Source organism: Staurois parvus, unplaced genomic scaffold, assembly GCF_062004578.1.
Source record: "Staurois parvus isolate SC_StPar_1 unplaced genomic scaffold, SC_StPar_1.0 ptg002848l, whole genome shotgun sequence".
In the NCBI taxonomy this organism is placed as follows: domain Eukaryota; kingdom Metazoa; phylum Chordata; class Amphibia; order Anura; family Ranidae; genus Staurois; species Staurois parvus.
In genome coordinates this window covers 118,277-137,950 of record NW_028320644.1, presented here as the reverse complement: position 1 = coordinate 137,950, position 19,674 = coordinate 118,277, and the positions used below count along the sequence as shown (strand labels likewise).

The 19,674-nt window shown below is 51.9% G+C and overlaps 1 protein-coding gene across 1 annotated transcript in view; it reads right to left on the bottom strand.

Annotated features, from left to right (window-relative positions):
* Positions 1-11,420: 11,420 nt before the first annotated feature.
* The window catches only part of LOC149429044 (uncharacterized), a 108,407-nt gene continuing 100,153 nt past the window's right edge, over positions 11,421-19,674 (bottom strand). The window contains 1 exon segment of the mRNA XM_089666797.1: positions 11,421-13,619. Coding sequence (XP_089522923.1) covers positions 11,625-13,619 — 1,995 coding nt within the window. The 3' untranslated portion in view covers positions 11,421-11,624.

Here is a 19,674-nt window from a genome sequence, read left to right as displayed (position 1 = left end):
ATCCACCGCCATCCCTCTGTCCAAGTATACCACATCCACCACCATCCCTCTGTCGGAGTATACCACATCCACAGCCACCCCTCTGTCCAAGTATACCACATCCACCACCACCCCTCTGTCCAAGTATACCACATCCACTGCCACCCCTCTGTCCAAGTATACCACATCCACCACCACCCCTCTGTCCAAGTATACCACATCCACTGCCACCCCTCTGTCCAAGTATACCTCGTCCACCGCCATCCCTCTGTTCAAGTATACCACATCCACTGCCACCCCTCTGTTCAAGTATACCACATCCACCACCATCCCTCTGTCCGAGTATACCACATCCACAGCCACCCCTCTGTCCAAGTATACCTCGTCCACCGCCATCAATCTGTTCAAGTATACCACATCCACCGCCATCCCTCTGTCCAAGTATACCACATCCACCACCATCCCTCTGTCCGAGTATACCACATCCACCACCACCCCTCTGTCCGAGTATACCACATCCACCGCCATCCCTCTGTCCAAGTATACCTCGTCCACCGCCATCCCTCTGTCCAAGTATACAACATCCACTGCCACCCCTCTGTCCAACTATACCACATCCACCACCATCCCTCTGTCCGAGTATACCACGTCCACCACCACCCCTCTGTCCAAGTATACCACATCCACCACCACCCCTCTGTCCAAGTATACCACATCCACCACCATCCCTCTGTCCGAGTATACCACATGCACCAGCACCCCTCGGCCCAAGTATACCACATCCACCGTCACACCTCTATCCAAGTATACTACAACCCCAGCCACCCCTCTGTTCAAGTATACCACATCCTCAGCTCCCCTTCTGTCCAAGTATACCACGTCCACCACCATCCCTCTGTCCAAGTATACCACATGCACCAGCACCCCTCGGCCCAAGTATACCACATCCACCGTCACACCTCTATCCCAAGTATACTACAACCCCAGCCACCCCTCTGTTCAAGTATACCACATCCTCAGCTCCCCTTCTGTCCAAGTATACCACGTCCACCACCATCCCTCTGTCCAAGTATACCACATGCACCAGCACCCCTCGGCCCAAGTATACCACATCCACCGTCACACCTCTATCCAAGTATACCACATCCACCACCACCCCTCTATCCAAGTATACTACAACCCCAGCCACCCCTCTGTTCAAGTATACCACATCCTCAGCTCCCCTTCTGTCCAAGTATACCACGTCCACCACCATCCCTCTGTTCAAGTATACCACATCCACCACCACCCCTCTGTCCAAGTATACCACATCCACTGCCACCCCTCTGTCCAAGTATACCACATCCACCACCACCCCTCTGTCCAAGTATACCACATCCACTGCCACCCCTCTGTCCAAGTATACCTCGTCCACCGCCATCCCTCTGTTCAAGTATAACCACATCCACTGCCACCCCTCTGTTCAAGTATACCACATCCACCACCACCCCTCTGTCCAAGTATACCACATGCACCGTCACCCCTCTATCCAAGTATACTACAACCCCAGCCACCCCTCTGTTCAAGTATACCACATCCTCAGCTCCCCTTCTGTCCAAGTATACCACGTCCACCACCATCCCTCTGTTCAAGTATACCACATCCACCACCACCCCTCTGTCCAAGTATACTACAACCCCAGCCACCCCTCTGTTCAAGTATACCACATCCACCACCACCCCTCTGTCCAAGTATACCACATCCACTGCCACCCCTCTGTCCAAGTATACCACATCCACCACCATCCCTCTGTCCGAGTATACCACGTCCACCACCACCCCTCTGTCCAAGTATACCACATCCACCACCATCCCTCTGTCCGAGTATACCACGTCCACCACCACCCCTCTGTCCAAGTATACCACATCCACCACCATCCCTCTGTCCGAGTATACCACATCCACCGCCATCCCTCTGTCCAAGTATACCACATGCACCAGCACCCCTCGGCCCAAGTATACCACATCCACCGTCACACCTCTATCCAAGTATACTACAACCCCAGCCACCCCTCTGTTCAAGTATACCACATCCTCAGCTCCCCTTCTGTCCAAGTATACCACGTCCACCACCATCCCTCTGTCCAAGTATACCACATGCACCAGCACCCCTCGGCCCAAGTATACCACATCCACCGTCACACCTCTATCCAAGTATACCACATCCACCACCACCCCTCTATCCAAGTATACTACAACCCCAGCCACCCCTCTGTTCAAGTATACCACATCCTCAGCTCCCCTTCTGTCCAAGTATACCACGTCCACCACCATCCCTCTGTTCAAGTATACCACATCCACCACCACCCCTCTGTCCAAGTATACCACATCCACTGCCACCCCTCTGTTCAAGTATACCACATCCACCACCACCCCTCTGTCCAAGTATACCACATCCACTGCCACCCCTCTGTCCAAGTATACCTCGTCCACCGCCATCCCTCTGTTCAAGTATACCACATCCACTGCCACCCCTCTGTTCAAGTATACCACATCCACCACCACCCCTCTGTCCAAGTATACCACATCCACTGCCACCCCTCTGTCCAAGTATACCACATCCACCACCATCCCTCTGTCCGAGTATACCACATCCACAGCCACCCCTCTGTCCAAGTATACCTCGTCCACCGCCATCCCTCTGTTCAAGTATACCACATCCACCACCATCCCTCTGTCCGAGTATACCACATCCACCGCCATCCCTCTGTCCGAGTATACCACATCCACCGCCATCCCTCTGTCCAAGTATACCTCGTCCACCGCCATCCCTCTGTCCAAGTATACAACATCCACTGCCACCCCTCTGTCCAAGTATACCACATCCACCACCATCCCTCTGTCCGAGTATACCACGTCCACCACCACCCCTCTGTCCAAGTATACCACATCCACCACCATCCCTCTGTCTGAGTATACCACATCCACCGCCATCCCTCTGTCCAAGTATACCTCGTCCACCACCATCCCTCTGTCCAAGTATACCACATCCACCGCCATCCCTCTGTCCAAGTATACCACATCCACCGCCATCCCTCTGTCCAAGTATACCACATCCACCGCCATCCCTCTGTCCAAGTATACCTCATCCACCGCCACCCCTCTGTCCAAGTATACCACGTCCACCGCCATCCCTCTGTCCAAGTATACCACGTCCACCGCCACCCCTCTGTCCAAGTATACTACATCCACCGCCATCCCTCTGTCCAAGTATACCACATCCACCGCCATCCCTCTGTCCAAGTATACCACGTCCCCCGCCACCTTTCTGTCCAACTATACCACATGCACCAGCACCCCTCGGCCCAAGTATACCACGTCCCCCCACCACCCCTCTGTCCAAGTATACCAAGTCCACCGCCATCCCTCTGTCCAAGTATACTACAACCCCAGCCATCCCTCTGTTCAAGTATACCACATCCTCACCTCCCCTTCTGTCCAAGTATACCACATCCACCACCATCCCTCTGTCCAAGTATACAACATCCACCGTCACACCTCTATCCAAGTATACTACAACCCCAGCCACCCCTCTGTTCAAGCATACCACATCCACCACCACCCCTCTGTCCAAGTATACCACATCCACCGCCACCCCTCTGTCCAAGTATACCACATCCACCACCATCCCTCTGTCCGAGTATACCACGTCCACCACCACCCCTCTGTCCAAGTATACCACATCCACCACCATCCCTCTGTCCGAGTATACCACGTCCACCACCACCCCTCTGTCCAAGTATACCACATCCACCACCATCCCTCTGTCCGAGTATACCACATCCACCGCCATCCCTCTGTCCAAGTATACCACATGCACCAGCACCCCTCGGCCCAAGTATACCACATCCACCGTCACACCTCTATCCAAGTATACTACAACCCCAGCCACCCCTCTGTTCAAGTATACCACTTCCTCAGCTCCCCTTCTGTCCAAGTATACCACGTCCACCACCATCCCTCTGTCCAAGTATACCACATGCACCAGCACCCCTTGGCCCAAGTATACCACATCCACCGTCACCCCTCTATCCAAGTATACTACAACCCCAGCCACCCCTCTGTTCAAGTATACCACATCCACCACCACCCCTCTGTCCAAGTATACCACATCCACTGCCACCCCTCTGTCCAAGTATACCACATCCACCACCATCCCTCTGTCCGAGTATACCACATCCACCGCCATCCCTCTGTCCAAGTATACCACATCCACCACCATTCCTCTGTCCGAGTATACCACATCCACCGCCATCCCTCTGTCCAAGTATACCTCGTCCACCACCATCCCTCTGTCCAAGTATACCACATCCACCGCCATCCCTCTGTCCAAGTATACCACATCCACCGCCATCCCTCTGTCCAAGTATACCACATCCACCGCCATCCCTCTGTCCAAGTATACCTCGTCCACCGCCACCCCTCTGTCCAAGTATACCACGTCCACCGCCACCCCTCTGTCCAAGTATACCACGTCCACCGCCACCCCTCTGTCCAAGTATACTACATCCACCGCCATCCCTCTGTCCAAGTATACCACATCCACCGCCATCCCTCTGTCCAAGTATACCACGTCCCCCGCCACCTTTCTGTCCAACTATACCACATGCACCAGCACCCCTCGGCCCAAGTATACCACGTCCCCCACCACCCCTCTGTCCAAGTATACCACGTCCACCGCCACCCCTCTGTCCAAGTATACTACAACCCCATCCACCCCTCTGTTCAAGTATACCACATCCTCAGCTCCCCTTCTGTCCAAGTATACCACATCCACCACCATCCCTCTGTCCAAGTATACCACATGCACCAGCACCCCTCGGCCCAAGTATACCACATCCACCGTCACACCTCTATCCAAGTATACTACAACCCCAGCCACCCCTCTGTTCAAGTATACCACATCCACCACCACCCCTCTGTCCAAGTATACCACATCCACTGCCACCCCTCTGTCCAAGTATACCACATCCACCACCATCCCTCTGTCCGAGTATACCACGTCCACCACCACCCCTCTGTCCAAGTATACCACATCCACCACCATCCCTCTGTCCGAGTATACCACGTCCACCACCACCCCTCTGTCCAAGTATACCACATCCACCACCATCCCTCTGTCCGAGTATACCACATCCACCGCCATCCCTCTGTCCAAGTATACCTCGTCCACCACCATCCCTCTGTCCAAGTATACCACATCCACCGCCATCCCTCTGTCCAAGTATACCACATCCACCGCCATCCCTCTGTCCAAGTATACCACGTCCCCCGCCACCTTTCTGTCCAACTATACCACATGCACCAGCACCCCTCGGCCCAAGTATACCACGTCCCCCACCACCCCTCTGTCCAAGTATACCACGTCCACCGCCACCCCTCTGTCCAAGTATACTACAACCCCATCCACCCCTCTGTTCAAGTATACCACATCCTCAGCTCCCCTTCTGTCCAAGTATACCACATCCACCACCATCCCTCTGTCCAAGTATACCACATGCACCAGCACCCCTCGGCCCAAGTATACCACATCCACCGTCACACCTCTATCCAAGTATACTACAACCCCAGCCACCCCTCTGTTCAAGTATACCACATCCACCACCACCCCTCTGTCCAAGTATACCACATCCACTGCCACCCCTCTGTCCAAGTATACCACATCCACCACCATCCCTCTGTCCGAGTATACCACGTCCACCACCACCCCTCTGTCCAAGTATACCACATCCACCACCATCCCTCTGTCCGAGTATACCACGTCCACCACCACCCCTCTGTCCAAGTATACCACATCCACCACCATCCCTCTGTCCGAGTATACCACATCCACCGCCATCCCTCTGTCCAAGTATACCTCGTCCACCACCATCCCTCTGTCCAAGTATACCACATCCACCGCCATCCCTCTGTCCAAGTATACCACATCCACCGCCATCCCTCTGTCCAAGTATACCACGTCCCCCGCCACCTTTCAGTCCAACTATACCACATGCACCAGCACCCCTCGGCCCAAGTATACCACGTCCCCCACCACCCCTCTGTCCAAGTATACCACGTCCACCGCCACCCCTCTGTCCAAGTATACTACAACCCCAGCCACCCCTCTGTTCAAGTATACCACATCCACCGCCACCCCTCTGTCCAAGTATACCACATCCACCTCTCTGTCCAAGTATAACACATCCACCATCACCCCTCTGTCCAAGTATACCACGTCCTCAGCTCCCCCTCTGTCCAAGTACACCACATGCACTGCCACCCCTTTGTCCAAGTATACCACATCCACCACCAACCCTCTGTCCAAGTATACAACGTCCCCCACCACCCCTCTGTCCAAGTATACCACATCCACAGCCACCCCTCTGTTCAAGTATACCACGTCCACCCCTCTGTTCAAGTATACCACATCCACCGTCACCTTTCTGTCCAAGTATACCACGCCCACCGCTACCCCTCCATCCAAGTATACCATGTACACCATCACCCCTCTGTCCAAGTATACCACATCCACCAGCACCCCTCTGTCCAAGTATAGCACATCCACCGCCATCCCTCTGTCCAAGTATACCACATGCACCAGCACCCCTCGGCCCAAGTATACCACATCCACCGTCACACCTCTATCCAAGTATACTACAACCCCAGCCACCCCTCTGTTCAAGTATACCACATCCTCAGCTCCCCTTCTGTCCAAGTATACCACGTCCACCACCATCCCTCTGTCCAAGTATACCACATGCACCAGCACCCCTCGGCCCAAGTATACCACATCCACCGTCACACCTCTATCCAAGTATACTACAACCCCAGCCACCCCTCTGTTCAAGTATACCACATCCTCAGCTCCCCTTCTGTCCAAGTATACCACGTCCACCACCATCCCTCTGTCCAAGTATACCACATGCACCAGCACCCCTCGGCCCAAGTATACCACATCCACCGTCACACCTCTATCCAAGTATACCACATCCACCACCACCCCTCTATCCAAGTATACTACAACCCCAGCCACCCCTCTGTTCAAGTATACCACATCCACCACCACCCCTCTGTCCAAGTATACCACATCCACTGCCACCCCTCTGTCCAAGTATACCACATCCACCACCATCCCTCTGTCCGAGTATACCACATCCACCGCCATCCCTCTGTCCAAGTATACCACATCCACCACCATCCCTCTGTCCAAGTATACCACATCCACCGCCATCCCTCTGTCCAAGTATACCTCGTCCACCGCCATCCCTCTGTCCGAGTATACCACATCCACTGCCACCCCTCTGTCCAAGTATACCACATCCACCACCATCCCTCTGTCCAAGTATACCACATCCACCACCATCCCTCTGTCCAAGTATACCACATCCACCGCCATCCCTCTGTCCAAGTATACCTCGTCCACCACCATCCCTCTGTCCAAGTATACCACATCCACCGCCATCCCTCTGTCCAAGTATACCACATCCACCGCCATCCCTCTGTCCAAGTATACCACATCCACCGCCATCCCTCTGTCCAAGTATACCTCGTCCACCGCCACCCCTCTGTCCAAGTATACCACGTCCACCGCCACCCCTCTGTCCAAGTATACCACGTCCACCGCCACCCCTCTGTCCAAGTATACTACATCCACCGCCATCCCTCTGTCCAAGTATACCACATCCACCGCCATCCCTCTGTCCAAGTATACCACGTCCCCCGCCACCTTTCTGTCCAACTATACCACATGCACCAGCACCCCTCGGCCCAAGTATACCACGTCCCCCACCACCCCTCTGTCCAAGTATACTACAACCCCAGCCACCCCTCTGTTCAAGTATACCACATCCTCAGCTCCCCTTCTGTCCAAGTATACCACATCCACCACCATCCCTCTGTCCAAGTATACCACATGCACCAGCACCCCTCGGCCCAAGTATACCACATCCACCGTCACACCTCTATCCAAGTATACTACAACCCCAGCCACCCCTCTGTTCAAGTATACCACATCCACCACCACCCCTCTGTCCAAGTATACCACATCCACTGCCACCCCTCTGTCCAAGTATACCACATCCACCACCATCCCTCTGTCCGAGTATACCACGTCCACCACCACCCCTCTGTCCAAGTATACCACATCCACCACCATCCCTCTGTCCGAGTATACCACGTCCACCACCACCCCTCTGTCCAAGTATACCACATCCACCACCATCCCTCTGTCCGAGTATACCACATCCACCGCCATCCCTCTGTCCAAGTATACCACATCCACCACCATCCCTCTGTCCAAGTATACCACATCCACCGCCATCCCTCTGTCCAAGTATACCACATCCACCGCCATCCCTCTGTCCAAGTATACCACATCCACCGCCATCCCTCTGTCCAAGTATACCACATCCACCGCCATCCCTCTGTCCAAGTATACCACATCCACCGCCATCCCTCTGTCCAAGTATACCACATCCACCGCCATCCCTCTGTCCAAGTATACCTCGTCCACCGCCACCCCTCTGTCCAAGTATACCACGTCCACCGCCACCCCTCTGTCCAAGTATACCACGTCCACCGCCACCCCTCTGTCCAAGTATACTACATCCACCGCCATCCCTCTGTCCAAGTATACCACGTCCACCACCACCCCTCTGTCCAAGTATACCACGTCCCCCGCCACCTTTCAGTCCAACTATACCACATGCACCAGCACCCCTCGGCCCAAGTATACCACGTCCCCCACCACCCCTCTGTCCAAGTATACCACGTCCACCGCCACCCCTCTGTCCAAGTATACTACAACCCCAGCCACCCCTCTGTTCAAGTATACCACATCCACCGCCACCCCTCTGTCCAAGTATACCACATCCACCTCTCTGTCCAAGTATAACACATCCACCATCACCCCTCTGTCCAAGTATACCACATCCACCATCACAACTCTGTCCAAGTATACCACATCCACCATCACAACTCTGTCCAAGTATAACACATCCACCATCACCCCTCTGTCCAAGTATACCACGTCCTCAGCTCCCCCTCTGTCCAAGTATACCACATGCACTGCCACCCCTTTGTCCAAGTATACCACATCCACCACCAACCCTCTGTCCAAGTATACAACGTCCCCCACCACCCCTCTGTCCAAGTATACCACATCCACAGCCACCCCTCTGTTCAAGTATACCACGTCCACCCCTCTGTTCAAGTATACCACATCCACCGTCACCTTTCTGTCCAAGTATACCACGCCCACCGCTACCCCTCCATCCAAGTATACCATGTACACCATCACCCCTCTGTCCAAGTATACCACATCCACCAGCACCCCTCTGTCCAAGTATACCACATCCACTGCCACCCCTCTGTCCAAGTATACCACGTCCACCGCCACCCCTCTGTCCAAGTATATCATGTCCACCGCCACCCCTCTGTCCAAGTATACCACTGCCACCCCTCTGTCCAAGTATACCACATCCACCGTCACCCCTCTGTCCAAGTATACCACATCCACTGCCACCCCTCTGTCCAAGTATACCACATCAACTGCCACCCCTCTGTCCGAGTATACCACGTCCACCGCCACCCCTCTGTCCAAGTATACTATATCCAACTCTCTGTCCAAGTATACCACGTCCACCGCCACCCCTCTGTCCAAGTATACCACGTCCACCATCACCCCTCTGTCCAAGGTTTTGCTCACCTCCTCATAAAAAGAAATCAGATTTGAGTGACAACGCTGTCCGTGGCTTACAATATTTGTTTCCAGCAAGAACTCCTCTCTGTGGTCTTTTATTAAACTCTCCAGTATCTTCCCAACTACAGAAGTGACACTAACAGCTTTATAATTATATTTATATATTTATAAATATTGGCCCCACATTGGCCTTACACCAATCCCGTGGTACTATGCCAGTCATTAAAGAGTCCCTAAAAATGAGAAACAATGGCTGTGAGATGACAGAGCTGAATTCTATAAAGCCTTTTATACTTGGTGCCCACGGGGATATATTCTGCAGTGTGGTCACATACAGTCTTTGTGAAGAACTCCCATTTCTGTGTTGTGTTCATCCATGCCAATATTCCTCCCAGTCTAAGTCTTGGAGAGCAGATCTCAGCCTTGGAGAATTAGCTCTCTTAAAGTTCAGCGTTTTTATTCTCCCCGTATGTGCTCGCTGTTTACAGCTAATAAATGAAATCATGTTATGGTCACGGCTACCCAGATGTTCTATATATGACACTCGTAATAATCTCTGCATGGTTGGAGATGACCAGGTCCAGCAGAGCAACATTCCTAGTTGGGGCCCCTATGACCAGGTCCAGCAGAGCATCATTCCTAGTTGGGGCCTCTATGACACAGGTCCAGCAGAGCATCATTCCTAGTTGGGGCCTCTATGACCAGGTCCAGCAGAGCATCATTCCTAGTTGGGGCCTCTATAATGCAGGTCCAGCAGAGCATCATTCCCAGTTGGGGCCTCTATGACCAGGTCCAGCAGAGCATCATTCCTAGTTGAGGCCTCTATGACACAGATCCAGCAGAGCATCATTCCTAGTTGGGGCCTCTATGACACAGGTCCAGCAGAGCATCATTCCTAGTTGGGGCCTCTATGACCAGGTCCAGCAGAGCATCATTCCTAGTTGGGGCCTCTATAATGCAGGTCCAGCAGAGCATCATTCCTAGTTGGGGCCCCTATGACCAGGTCCAGCAGAGCATCATTCCTAGTTGGGGCCCCTATGATCAGGTCCAGCAGAGCATCATTCCTAGTTGGGGCCTCTATGACCAGGTCCAGCAGAGCATCATTCCTAGATGGAGCCTCTATGACACAGATCCAGCAGAGCATCATTCCTAGTTGGGGCCTCTATGACACAGGTCCAGCAGAGCATCATTCCTAGTTGGGGCCTCTATGACACAGGTCCAGCAGAGCATCATTCCTAGTTGGGGTCTCGCTGAGATCACTTCTCACATAGACAGACTCCACCCCTTTCCTATTCCAGACAGACTCCACCCCCGTTCCTATTCCAGACAGACTCCACCCCCTTTCTTATTCCAGACAGACTCCACCCCCTTTTCTATTTCCCCCATCTCTCCGAAAGAGAACCTAGCCAGGAATATGAATGGCCCAGTCATGTGAGGAATGAAGCCAAGATTCAGCAATACCAATCCAATCCTAGTTCTCTTCATTCATCAAACCTTCCAACTCACCTATTGTGCTGGGCAGACTTCTGGCATTGGGGAACAAACACTTCATTCACTGACACCTTGTTCATTCACTAACACCTCCATTCACTGACATCTCCTTCATTCACTGACACCTTGTTCATTCATTAACACCTTGTCCATTCACTGTCACCTTGTTCATTTATTGACACCTTTTTCATTGACACCTCCTTCATTCACTGACACCTTGCTCACACAGATTTTGTGTATTTTTTATTTTCATACAAATGGTACCAATTCCACTGGTTGTTTGTAACATGGGAACCTTCTTACCATCTGCCATAGCCCTCCCCCCATCTTTCCCCATTCCGCCCCCCAATAAGGACTGACCCCGGTCTGATCTGTCTACCACGATATAATCCCTGATGTACAGGAAGACAGGACTTCAGTGAGGGACATTTCCCTCACTCTGGACAGGAAAGTGGCTTCTCCCCCGTGTGAGATCTCTGATGTCTGGAAAGACCGGACTTCTGTGAAAAACATTTCCCGCACTCAGGACAGGAATACGGCTTCTCTCCCGTGTGAGATCTCTGATGTATGTTAAGTTTGGACTTATAGGAAAAACATTTCCCGCACTCAGGACAGGAATACGGCTTTTCCCTTGTGTGACATCTCTGATGTGTGTAAAGACTGGACTCATCTGAAAAACATTTCCCGCACTCAGGACAGGAAAATGGCTTCTCCGTGTGAGATCTTTGATGTGAGTGAAGATGGGACTTCTGTGAAAAACAATTCCCGCACTCAGGACAGGAATACGGCTTCTCCCCCGTGTGAGATCTCTGATGTCTGTGAAGATAGGAATTCTGTGAAAAACATTTCCCACACTCAGGACAAGAATATGACTTCTCCCCCGTGTGAGATCTCTGATGTGTGTGAAGATAGGAATTCTGTGAAAAACATTTCCCGCACTCAGGACAAAAATATGGCTTCTCTCCCGTGTGAGATCTCTGATGTCTTGAAAGATAGGACTTATAGGAAAAACATTTCCCGCACTCAGGACAGGAATATGGCTTTTCCCCTGTATGAGACCTCTGATGTATGAGAAGTGTTGATTTTGCTATAAAACATTTCCCGCACTCAGAACAGGAATATGGCTTCTCCCCCGTGTGAGATCTTTTATGCCTACTAAGTTTAGATTTAGATTGGAAACATTTCCCGCACTCAGGACAGGAATATGGCTTCTCCCCTGTGTGAGACCTCTGATGTATGATAAGTGTTGATTTTTCTACAAAACATTTCCCGCACTCAGGACAGGAATGTGGCTTCTCCCCTGTGTGAGACCTCTGATGTACGATAAGTGTTGATTTTTCTACAAAACATTTCCCGCACTCAGGACAGGAATATGGCTTCTCCCCCGTGTGAGATGTTTTATGCACATTAAGTTTAGATTTAGATTGGAAACATTTCCCGCACTCAGGACAGGAATACGGCTTCTCTCCTGTGTGAGATCTTTCATGTCTGTTAAGTTTAGATTTAGATTGGAAACATTTCCCGCACTCAGGACAGGAATACGGCTTTTCCCCCGTGTGAGATTGCCAATGTGTGTAAAGACTGGACTTATCTGAAAACCACTTTCCACACTCAGGACAGGAAAATGGCTTCTCCCCCGTGTGAGATCTCTGATGTTTGTAAAGAGAGGACTTAGCTGAAAAACATTTCCCGCACTCAGGACAGGAATATGGCTTTTCCCCCGTGTGAGATCTCCGATGTGTGTGAAGATAGGACTTCACTGAAAAACATTTCCCGCACTCAGGACAGGAATATGGCTTCTCCCCCGTGTGAGATCTTTGATGTATGATAAGTGTTGATTTTTCTACAAAACATTTCCCGCACTCAGAACAGGAATACGGCTTCTCCCCCGTGTGAGATCTTTTATGAACATTAAGTTTAGATGTAGATTGGAAACATTTCCCGCACTCAGGACAGGAATACGGCTTCTCCCCCGTGTGAGATCTTTTATGAACATTAAGTTTAGATTTAGATCGGAAACATTTCCCGCACTCAGGACAGGAATATGGCTTCTCCCCCCTGTGAAATCTTATATGCTCATTAAGATTGGATTTATAATGGAAACATTTCCCGCACTCAGGACAGGAATACGGCTTCTCCCCCGTGTGAGATCTTATATGCTCATTAAGAACGGATTTATATTGGAAACATTTCCCACACTCAGGACAGGAGAACCTCTTCCCTGTTGGAAGGCCGGCCCGGTTCCGCACAGTCTGAGGTTCCTCAGGATACGAGGAATCCGATGGTCCATCTACACTGGGTGGTGCCGGATGGACATTGGAGGGAGCCGGGTTTTCTCCTGGACTATACTGTGTGATGTCCTCATCTTCTACTTTCCAGTCTGGAGACAAAGTGAGACAATCCTCGGAGGTTTTCCTCATCTCCCGGCCATGGACTAAAATACAAAGACAAAGAGGATTACTAGACAGGAGCTGATTGGTTCCCCCAAACCAGGACTCCACCCACATCAGGCAGTTTGGTCTCTAAGGAGCTTACAATTCCACCCTCAAGGGAACTAGGAAATGGCTCCTCTGATCTCCTACCAGGTCATTTCTTTATTCATGGACCTTAGTCAGAGAGTGAGGAAACAACCAGAACTGTCTTTTATAGGAGGGACAGTGATGAGGGGATTATAGGACGAGGGTCCCCACCCCCTCTATCACTCATCGCCATCTTCCCAACACAAGAAGTACTGCACTTCCTGATTTACTGCATGATTTAGTCATGAAGAACAGCGGGGCTGAGCCCCACCAGAGGTCAGAGAGTGAGGATGGGGGAGAACAACCAAGATGAAGACTGGACTGATCCTGAAGACCACCATCATTGGGGTATTGACTCCTCCCTCATCCTGACCCTGAAGACCACCATTATTGGGGTATTGACTCCTCCCTCATCCTGATCCTGAAGACCACCATCATTGGGGTATTGACACCTCCCTCATCCTGACCCTAAAGACCACAAATATTGGGGTATTGACTCCTCCCTCATCCTGACCCTAAAGACCACCATCATTGGGGTATTAACTCATCCCTCATCCTGAAGACCACCATCATTGGGGTATTGAATCCTCCCTCATCCTGAAGACCACCATCATTGGGGTAATAAATTCTCCCTCATCCAGAAGACCACCATCATTGGGGTATTAACTCCTCCCTCATCCTGAAGAGGACCATCGAGGTATTGACTCCACCCTCATCCTGACCCTGAAGACCACCATCATTGGGGTATTGAATCCTCCCTCATCCTGAAGACCACCATCATTGGGGTAATAAATTCTCCCTCATCCAGAAGACCACCATCATTGGGGTATTAACTCCTCCCTCATCCTGAAGAGGACCATCGAGGTATTGACTCCACCCTCATCCTGACCCTGAAGACCACCATCATTGGGGTATTGGATAATCCCTCATCCTGAAGACCACAATCATTGGGGTATTAACTCCTCCCTCATCCTGAAGACCACCGTCATTGGGGTATTGACTCCACCCTCATCCTGAAGACCACCGTCATTGGGGTATTGAGTCCTCCCTCATCCTGATCCTGAAGACCACCATCATTGGGGTATTAACTCCTTCCCCATCCTGACCCTGAAGACCATCATCATTGGGGTATTAACTTCTCCCTCATCCTGAAGACCACCATCAGTGGGTTATTGACTCCTCCCTCATCCTGCTTCTGAAGACCACCATCATTGGGGTATTGACTCCTCCCCCATCCTGACCCTGAAGACCACCATCATTGGGGTATTGACTCCTCCCTCATCCTGAAGACCACCATCATTGGGGTATTGACTCCTCCCTCATCCTGAAGACCACCATCATTGGGGTATTAACTCCTCCCTCATCCTGAAGACCACCATCAATGGGGTATTGAGTCCTCCCTCATCCTGACCCTGAAGACCATCATCATTGGGGTATTGACTCCTCCCCCATCCTAACCCTGAAGACCACCGTCATTGGGGAATTAACTCCTCCCTCATCCTGAAGACCATCATCATTGGGGAATTGACTCCTCCCTCATCCTGACCCTGAAGACCACCATCATTGGGGTATTGAATCCTCCCTCATCCTGAAGACCACCATCATTGGGGTTTTAACTCCTCCCTCATCCTGAAGACCACCATCATTGGGGTATTAACTCCTCCCTCATCCTGACCCTGAAGACCACCATTATTGGGGTACTGACTCCTCCCTCATCCTGAAGACCATCATCATTGGGGTATTGACTCCTCCCTCATCCTGAAGACCACCATCATTGGGGTATTAACTCCTCCCTCATCCTGACCCTGAAGACCACCATCATTGGGGTATTGACTCCTCCCTCATCCTGACCCTGAAGACCTCCATCATTGGGGTATTAACTCCTCCATCATTATGAAGGCTACTATCATTGGGGGTATTGACTCCTCCCTCATCCTGAAGACAACCATCATTGGGGTATTGACTCCTCCCTCATCCGGACCCTGAAGACCACCATCATTGGGGTATTGAATCCTCTCTCATCCTGAAGACCACCATCATTGGGGTATTAACTTCTCCATCATCCTGAAGACCACCATCATTGGGGTATTAACTCCTCCCTCATCCTGAAGAGAACCATCATTGAGGTATTGACTCCTCCCTCATCCTGACCCTGAAGACCACCATTATTGGGGTACTGACTCCTCCCTCATCCCGAAGACAACCATCATTGGGGTATTGACTCCTCCCCCATCCTGACCCTGAAGACCACCATTATTGGGGTACTGACTCCTCCCTCATCCTGAAGACCATCATCATTAGTTATTGACTCATCCCTTATCCTGAAGACCACCATCATTGGGGAATTGACTCCTCCCTCATCCTGACCCTGAAGACCACCATCATTGGGGTATTAACTACTCCCTCTTCCTGAAGAGGACCATCATTGAGGTATTGACTCCTCCCTCATCCTGACCCTTAAGACCACTAATATAGGATACTGACTCCTCCCTCATCCTGAAGACCACCATCATTGGTGTATTGACTCCTCCCTCATCCTGAAGAGGACCATCATTGAGGTATTAACTACTCCCTCATCCTGAAGACCACCATCATTGGGGTATTGACTCCTCCCTCTTCCTGAAGAGGACCATCATTGAGGTATTGACTCCTCCCTCATCCTGACCATGAACACCACCATCATTGGGGTATTGACTCCTCCCTCATCCTGACCCTGAAGACCACCATTATTGGGGTACTGACTCCTCCCTCATCCTGAAGACCATCATCATTGGGGTATTGACTCCTCCCTCATCCTGAAGACCACCATCATTGGGGTATTGGCTCCTCCCTCATTATCACTTTCTGGTTGGAGGATGTTATCACATTATTATCACCATGTAAAAGTCTGTGCTCCAATCACATCATCCGATATAAAATGTCCAGCTGGGAGGAAATGGGGGGGACAGAGTAGAAGACATATGATGTGTATATATAGCAGTGGGGGAGGGGGGAGAGCAGGGGTCAAAAGTATGTAATGTACAACAGAGTATATAGTGCAGGGGTCAGGAGGATGTAATGTACAACATAGAGTATATAGTGCAGGGGTCAGGAGGATGTAATGTACAACAGAGTATATAGTGCAGGGGTCAGGAGTATGTAATGTACAACACAGAGTATATAGTGCAGGGGTCAGGAGTATGTAATGTACAACATAGAGTATATAGTGCAGGGGTCAGGAGTATGTAATGTACAACATAGAGTATATAGTGCAGGGGTCAGGAGTATGTAATGTACAACACGGAGTATATAGTGCAGGGGTCAGGAGTATGTAATGTACAACACGGAGTATATAGTGCAGGGGTCAGGAGTATGTAATGTACAACACAGAGTATATAGTGCAGGGGTCAGGAGGATGTAATGTACAACACGGAGTATATAGTGCAGGGGTCAGGAGTATGTAATGTACAACACAGAGTATATAGTGCAGGGGTCAGGAGTATGTAATGTACAACAGAGTATATAGTGCAGGGGTCAGGAGTATGTAATGTACAACACAGAGTATATAGTGCAGGGGTCAGGAGTATGTAATGTACAACACGGAGTATATAGTGCAGGGGTCAGGAGTATGTAATGTACAACAGAGTATATAGTGCAGGGGTCAGGAGTATGTAATGTACAACACAGAGTATATAGTGCAGGGGTCAGGAGTATGTAATGTACAACACGGAGTATATAGTGCAGGGGTCAGGAGTATGTAATGTACAACACAGAGTATATAGTGCAGGGGTCAGGAGTATGTAATGTACAACATAGAGTATATAGTGCAGGGGTCAGGAGGATGTAATGTACAACATAGAGTATATAGTGCAGGGGTCAGGAGTATGTAATGTACAACATAGAGTATATAGTGCAGGGGTCAGGAGTATGTAATGTACAAGTTATATAGTATAAGGGTCAGGACTCTCAGTATTAGTATTCTGTAATCAGTGGAAGCTGAAATGTTTACTGTAGACAACATGTAGAGGTGAGCTGGGATTAAACCATCATGAAACCGGTTAGATTGGAGGTGAGCAAATCCTTGGACAGAGGGGTGGCGGTGGACGTGGTACACTCGGACAGAGGGGTGGCGGTGGACGTAGCATACTCGGACAGAGGGGTGGCGGTGGACGTGGCACACTCGGACAGAGGGGTGGCGGTGGACGTGGCACACTCGGACAGAGGGGTGGCGGTGGACGTGGCACACTCGGACAGAGGGGTGGCGGTGGACGTGGCACACTCGGACAGAGGGGTGGCGGTGGACGTGGCACACTCGGACAGAGGGGTGACGGTGGACGTGGCACACTCGGACAGAGGGGTGGCGGTGGACGTGGTACACTCGGACAGAGGGGTGGCGGTGGACGTGGTATACTCGGACAGAGGGGTGGCGGTGGACGTGGTATACTCGGACAGAGGGGTGGCGGTGGAGGTGGTATACGTGGACAGAGGGGTGGCGGTGGACGTGGCACACTCGGACAGAGGGGTGGCGGTGGACGTGGCACACTCGGACAGAGGGGTGGCGGTGGACGTGGCACACTCGGACAGAGGGGTGGCGGTGGACGTGGCACACTCGGACAGAGGGGTGGCGGTGGACGTGGCACACTCGGACAGAGGGGTGGCGGTGGACGTGGCACACTCGGACAGAGGGGTGGCGGTGGACGTGGCACACTCGGACAGAGGGGTGACGGTGGACGTGGCACACTCGGACAGAGGGGTGACGGTGGACGTGGCACACTCGGACAGAGGGGTGGCGGTGGACGTGGTATACTCGGACAGAGGGGTGGCGGTGGACGTGGTATACTCGGACAGAGGGGTGGCGGTGGAGGTGGTATACGTGGACAGAGGGGTGGCGGTGGAGGTGGTATACGTGGACAGAGGGGTGGCGGTGGACGTGGCACACTCGGACAGAGGGGTGGCGGTGGACGTGGCACACTCGGACAGAGGGGTGGCGGTGGACGTGGCACACTCGGACAGAGGGGTGGCGGTGGACGTGGCACACTCGGACAGAGGGGTGGCGGTGGACGTGGCACACTCGGACAGAGGGGTGGCGGTGGACGTGGTACACTCGGACAGAGGGGTGGCGGTGGACGTGGTACACTCGGACAGAGGGGTGGCGGTGGACGTGGTATACTTGGACAGAGGGGTGGCGGTGGACGTGGCATACTCGGACAGAGGGGTGGCGGTGGACGTGGTATACTTGGACAGAGGGGTGGCGGTGGACGTGGTATACTTGGACACAGTTCCCCACACACGGCTAATGTGTAAGGTAAAGTCTGGAATAATCCGAATATAAATGGATAGAAAACTGTCTGAAAGATCGTATTCAGAGAGTAGTGGTTAATGATTCATACTCTGAATGGTCTGGGGGTGTCAGTGGGGGACCCCAAGGGTCAGTGTGATTAGTGGGGTACCCCAAGGGTCAGTGTTATTAGTGGGGTACCCCAAGGGTCAGTGTGATTAGTTGGGGACCCCAAGGCTCAGTGTGATTAGTGGGGTACCCCAAGGGTCAGTGTGATTAGTGGGGGACCCCAAGGCTCAGTGTGATTAGTGGGGTACCCCAAGGTTCAGTGTGATTAGTGGGGTACCCCAAGGGTCAGTGTCATTAGTGGGGTACCCCAAGGCTCAGTGTCATTAGTGGGGTACCCCAAGGGTCAGTGTGATTAGTGGGGTACCCCAAGGGTCAGTGTGATTAGTGGGGGACCCCAAGGCTCAGTGTGATTAGTGGGGTACCCCAAGGTTCAGTGTGATTAGTGGGGTACCCCAAGGGTCAGTGTCATTAGTGGGGTACCCCAAGGCTCAGTGTGATTAGTGGGGTACCCCAAGGCTCAGTGTGATTAGTGGGGTACCCCAAGGCTCAGTGTGATTAGTGGGGTACCCCAAGGCTCAGTGTTATTAGTGGGGTACCCCAAGTATCAGTGTCATTAGTGGGGTAACCCGCCCGGACTAT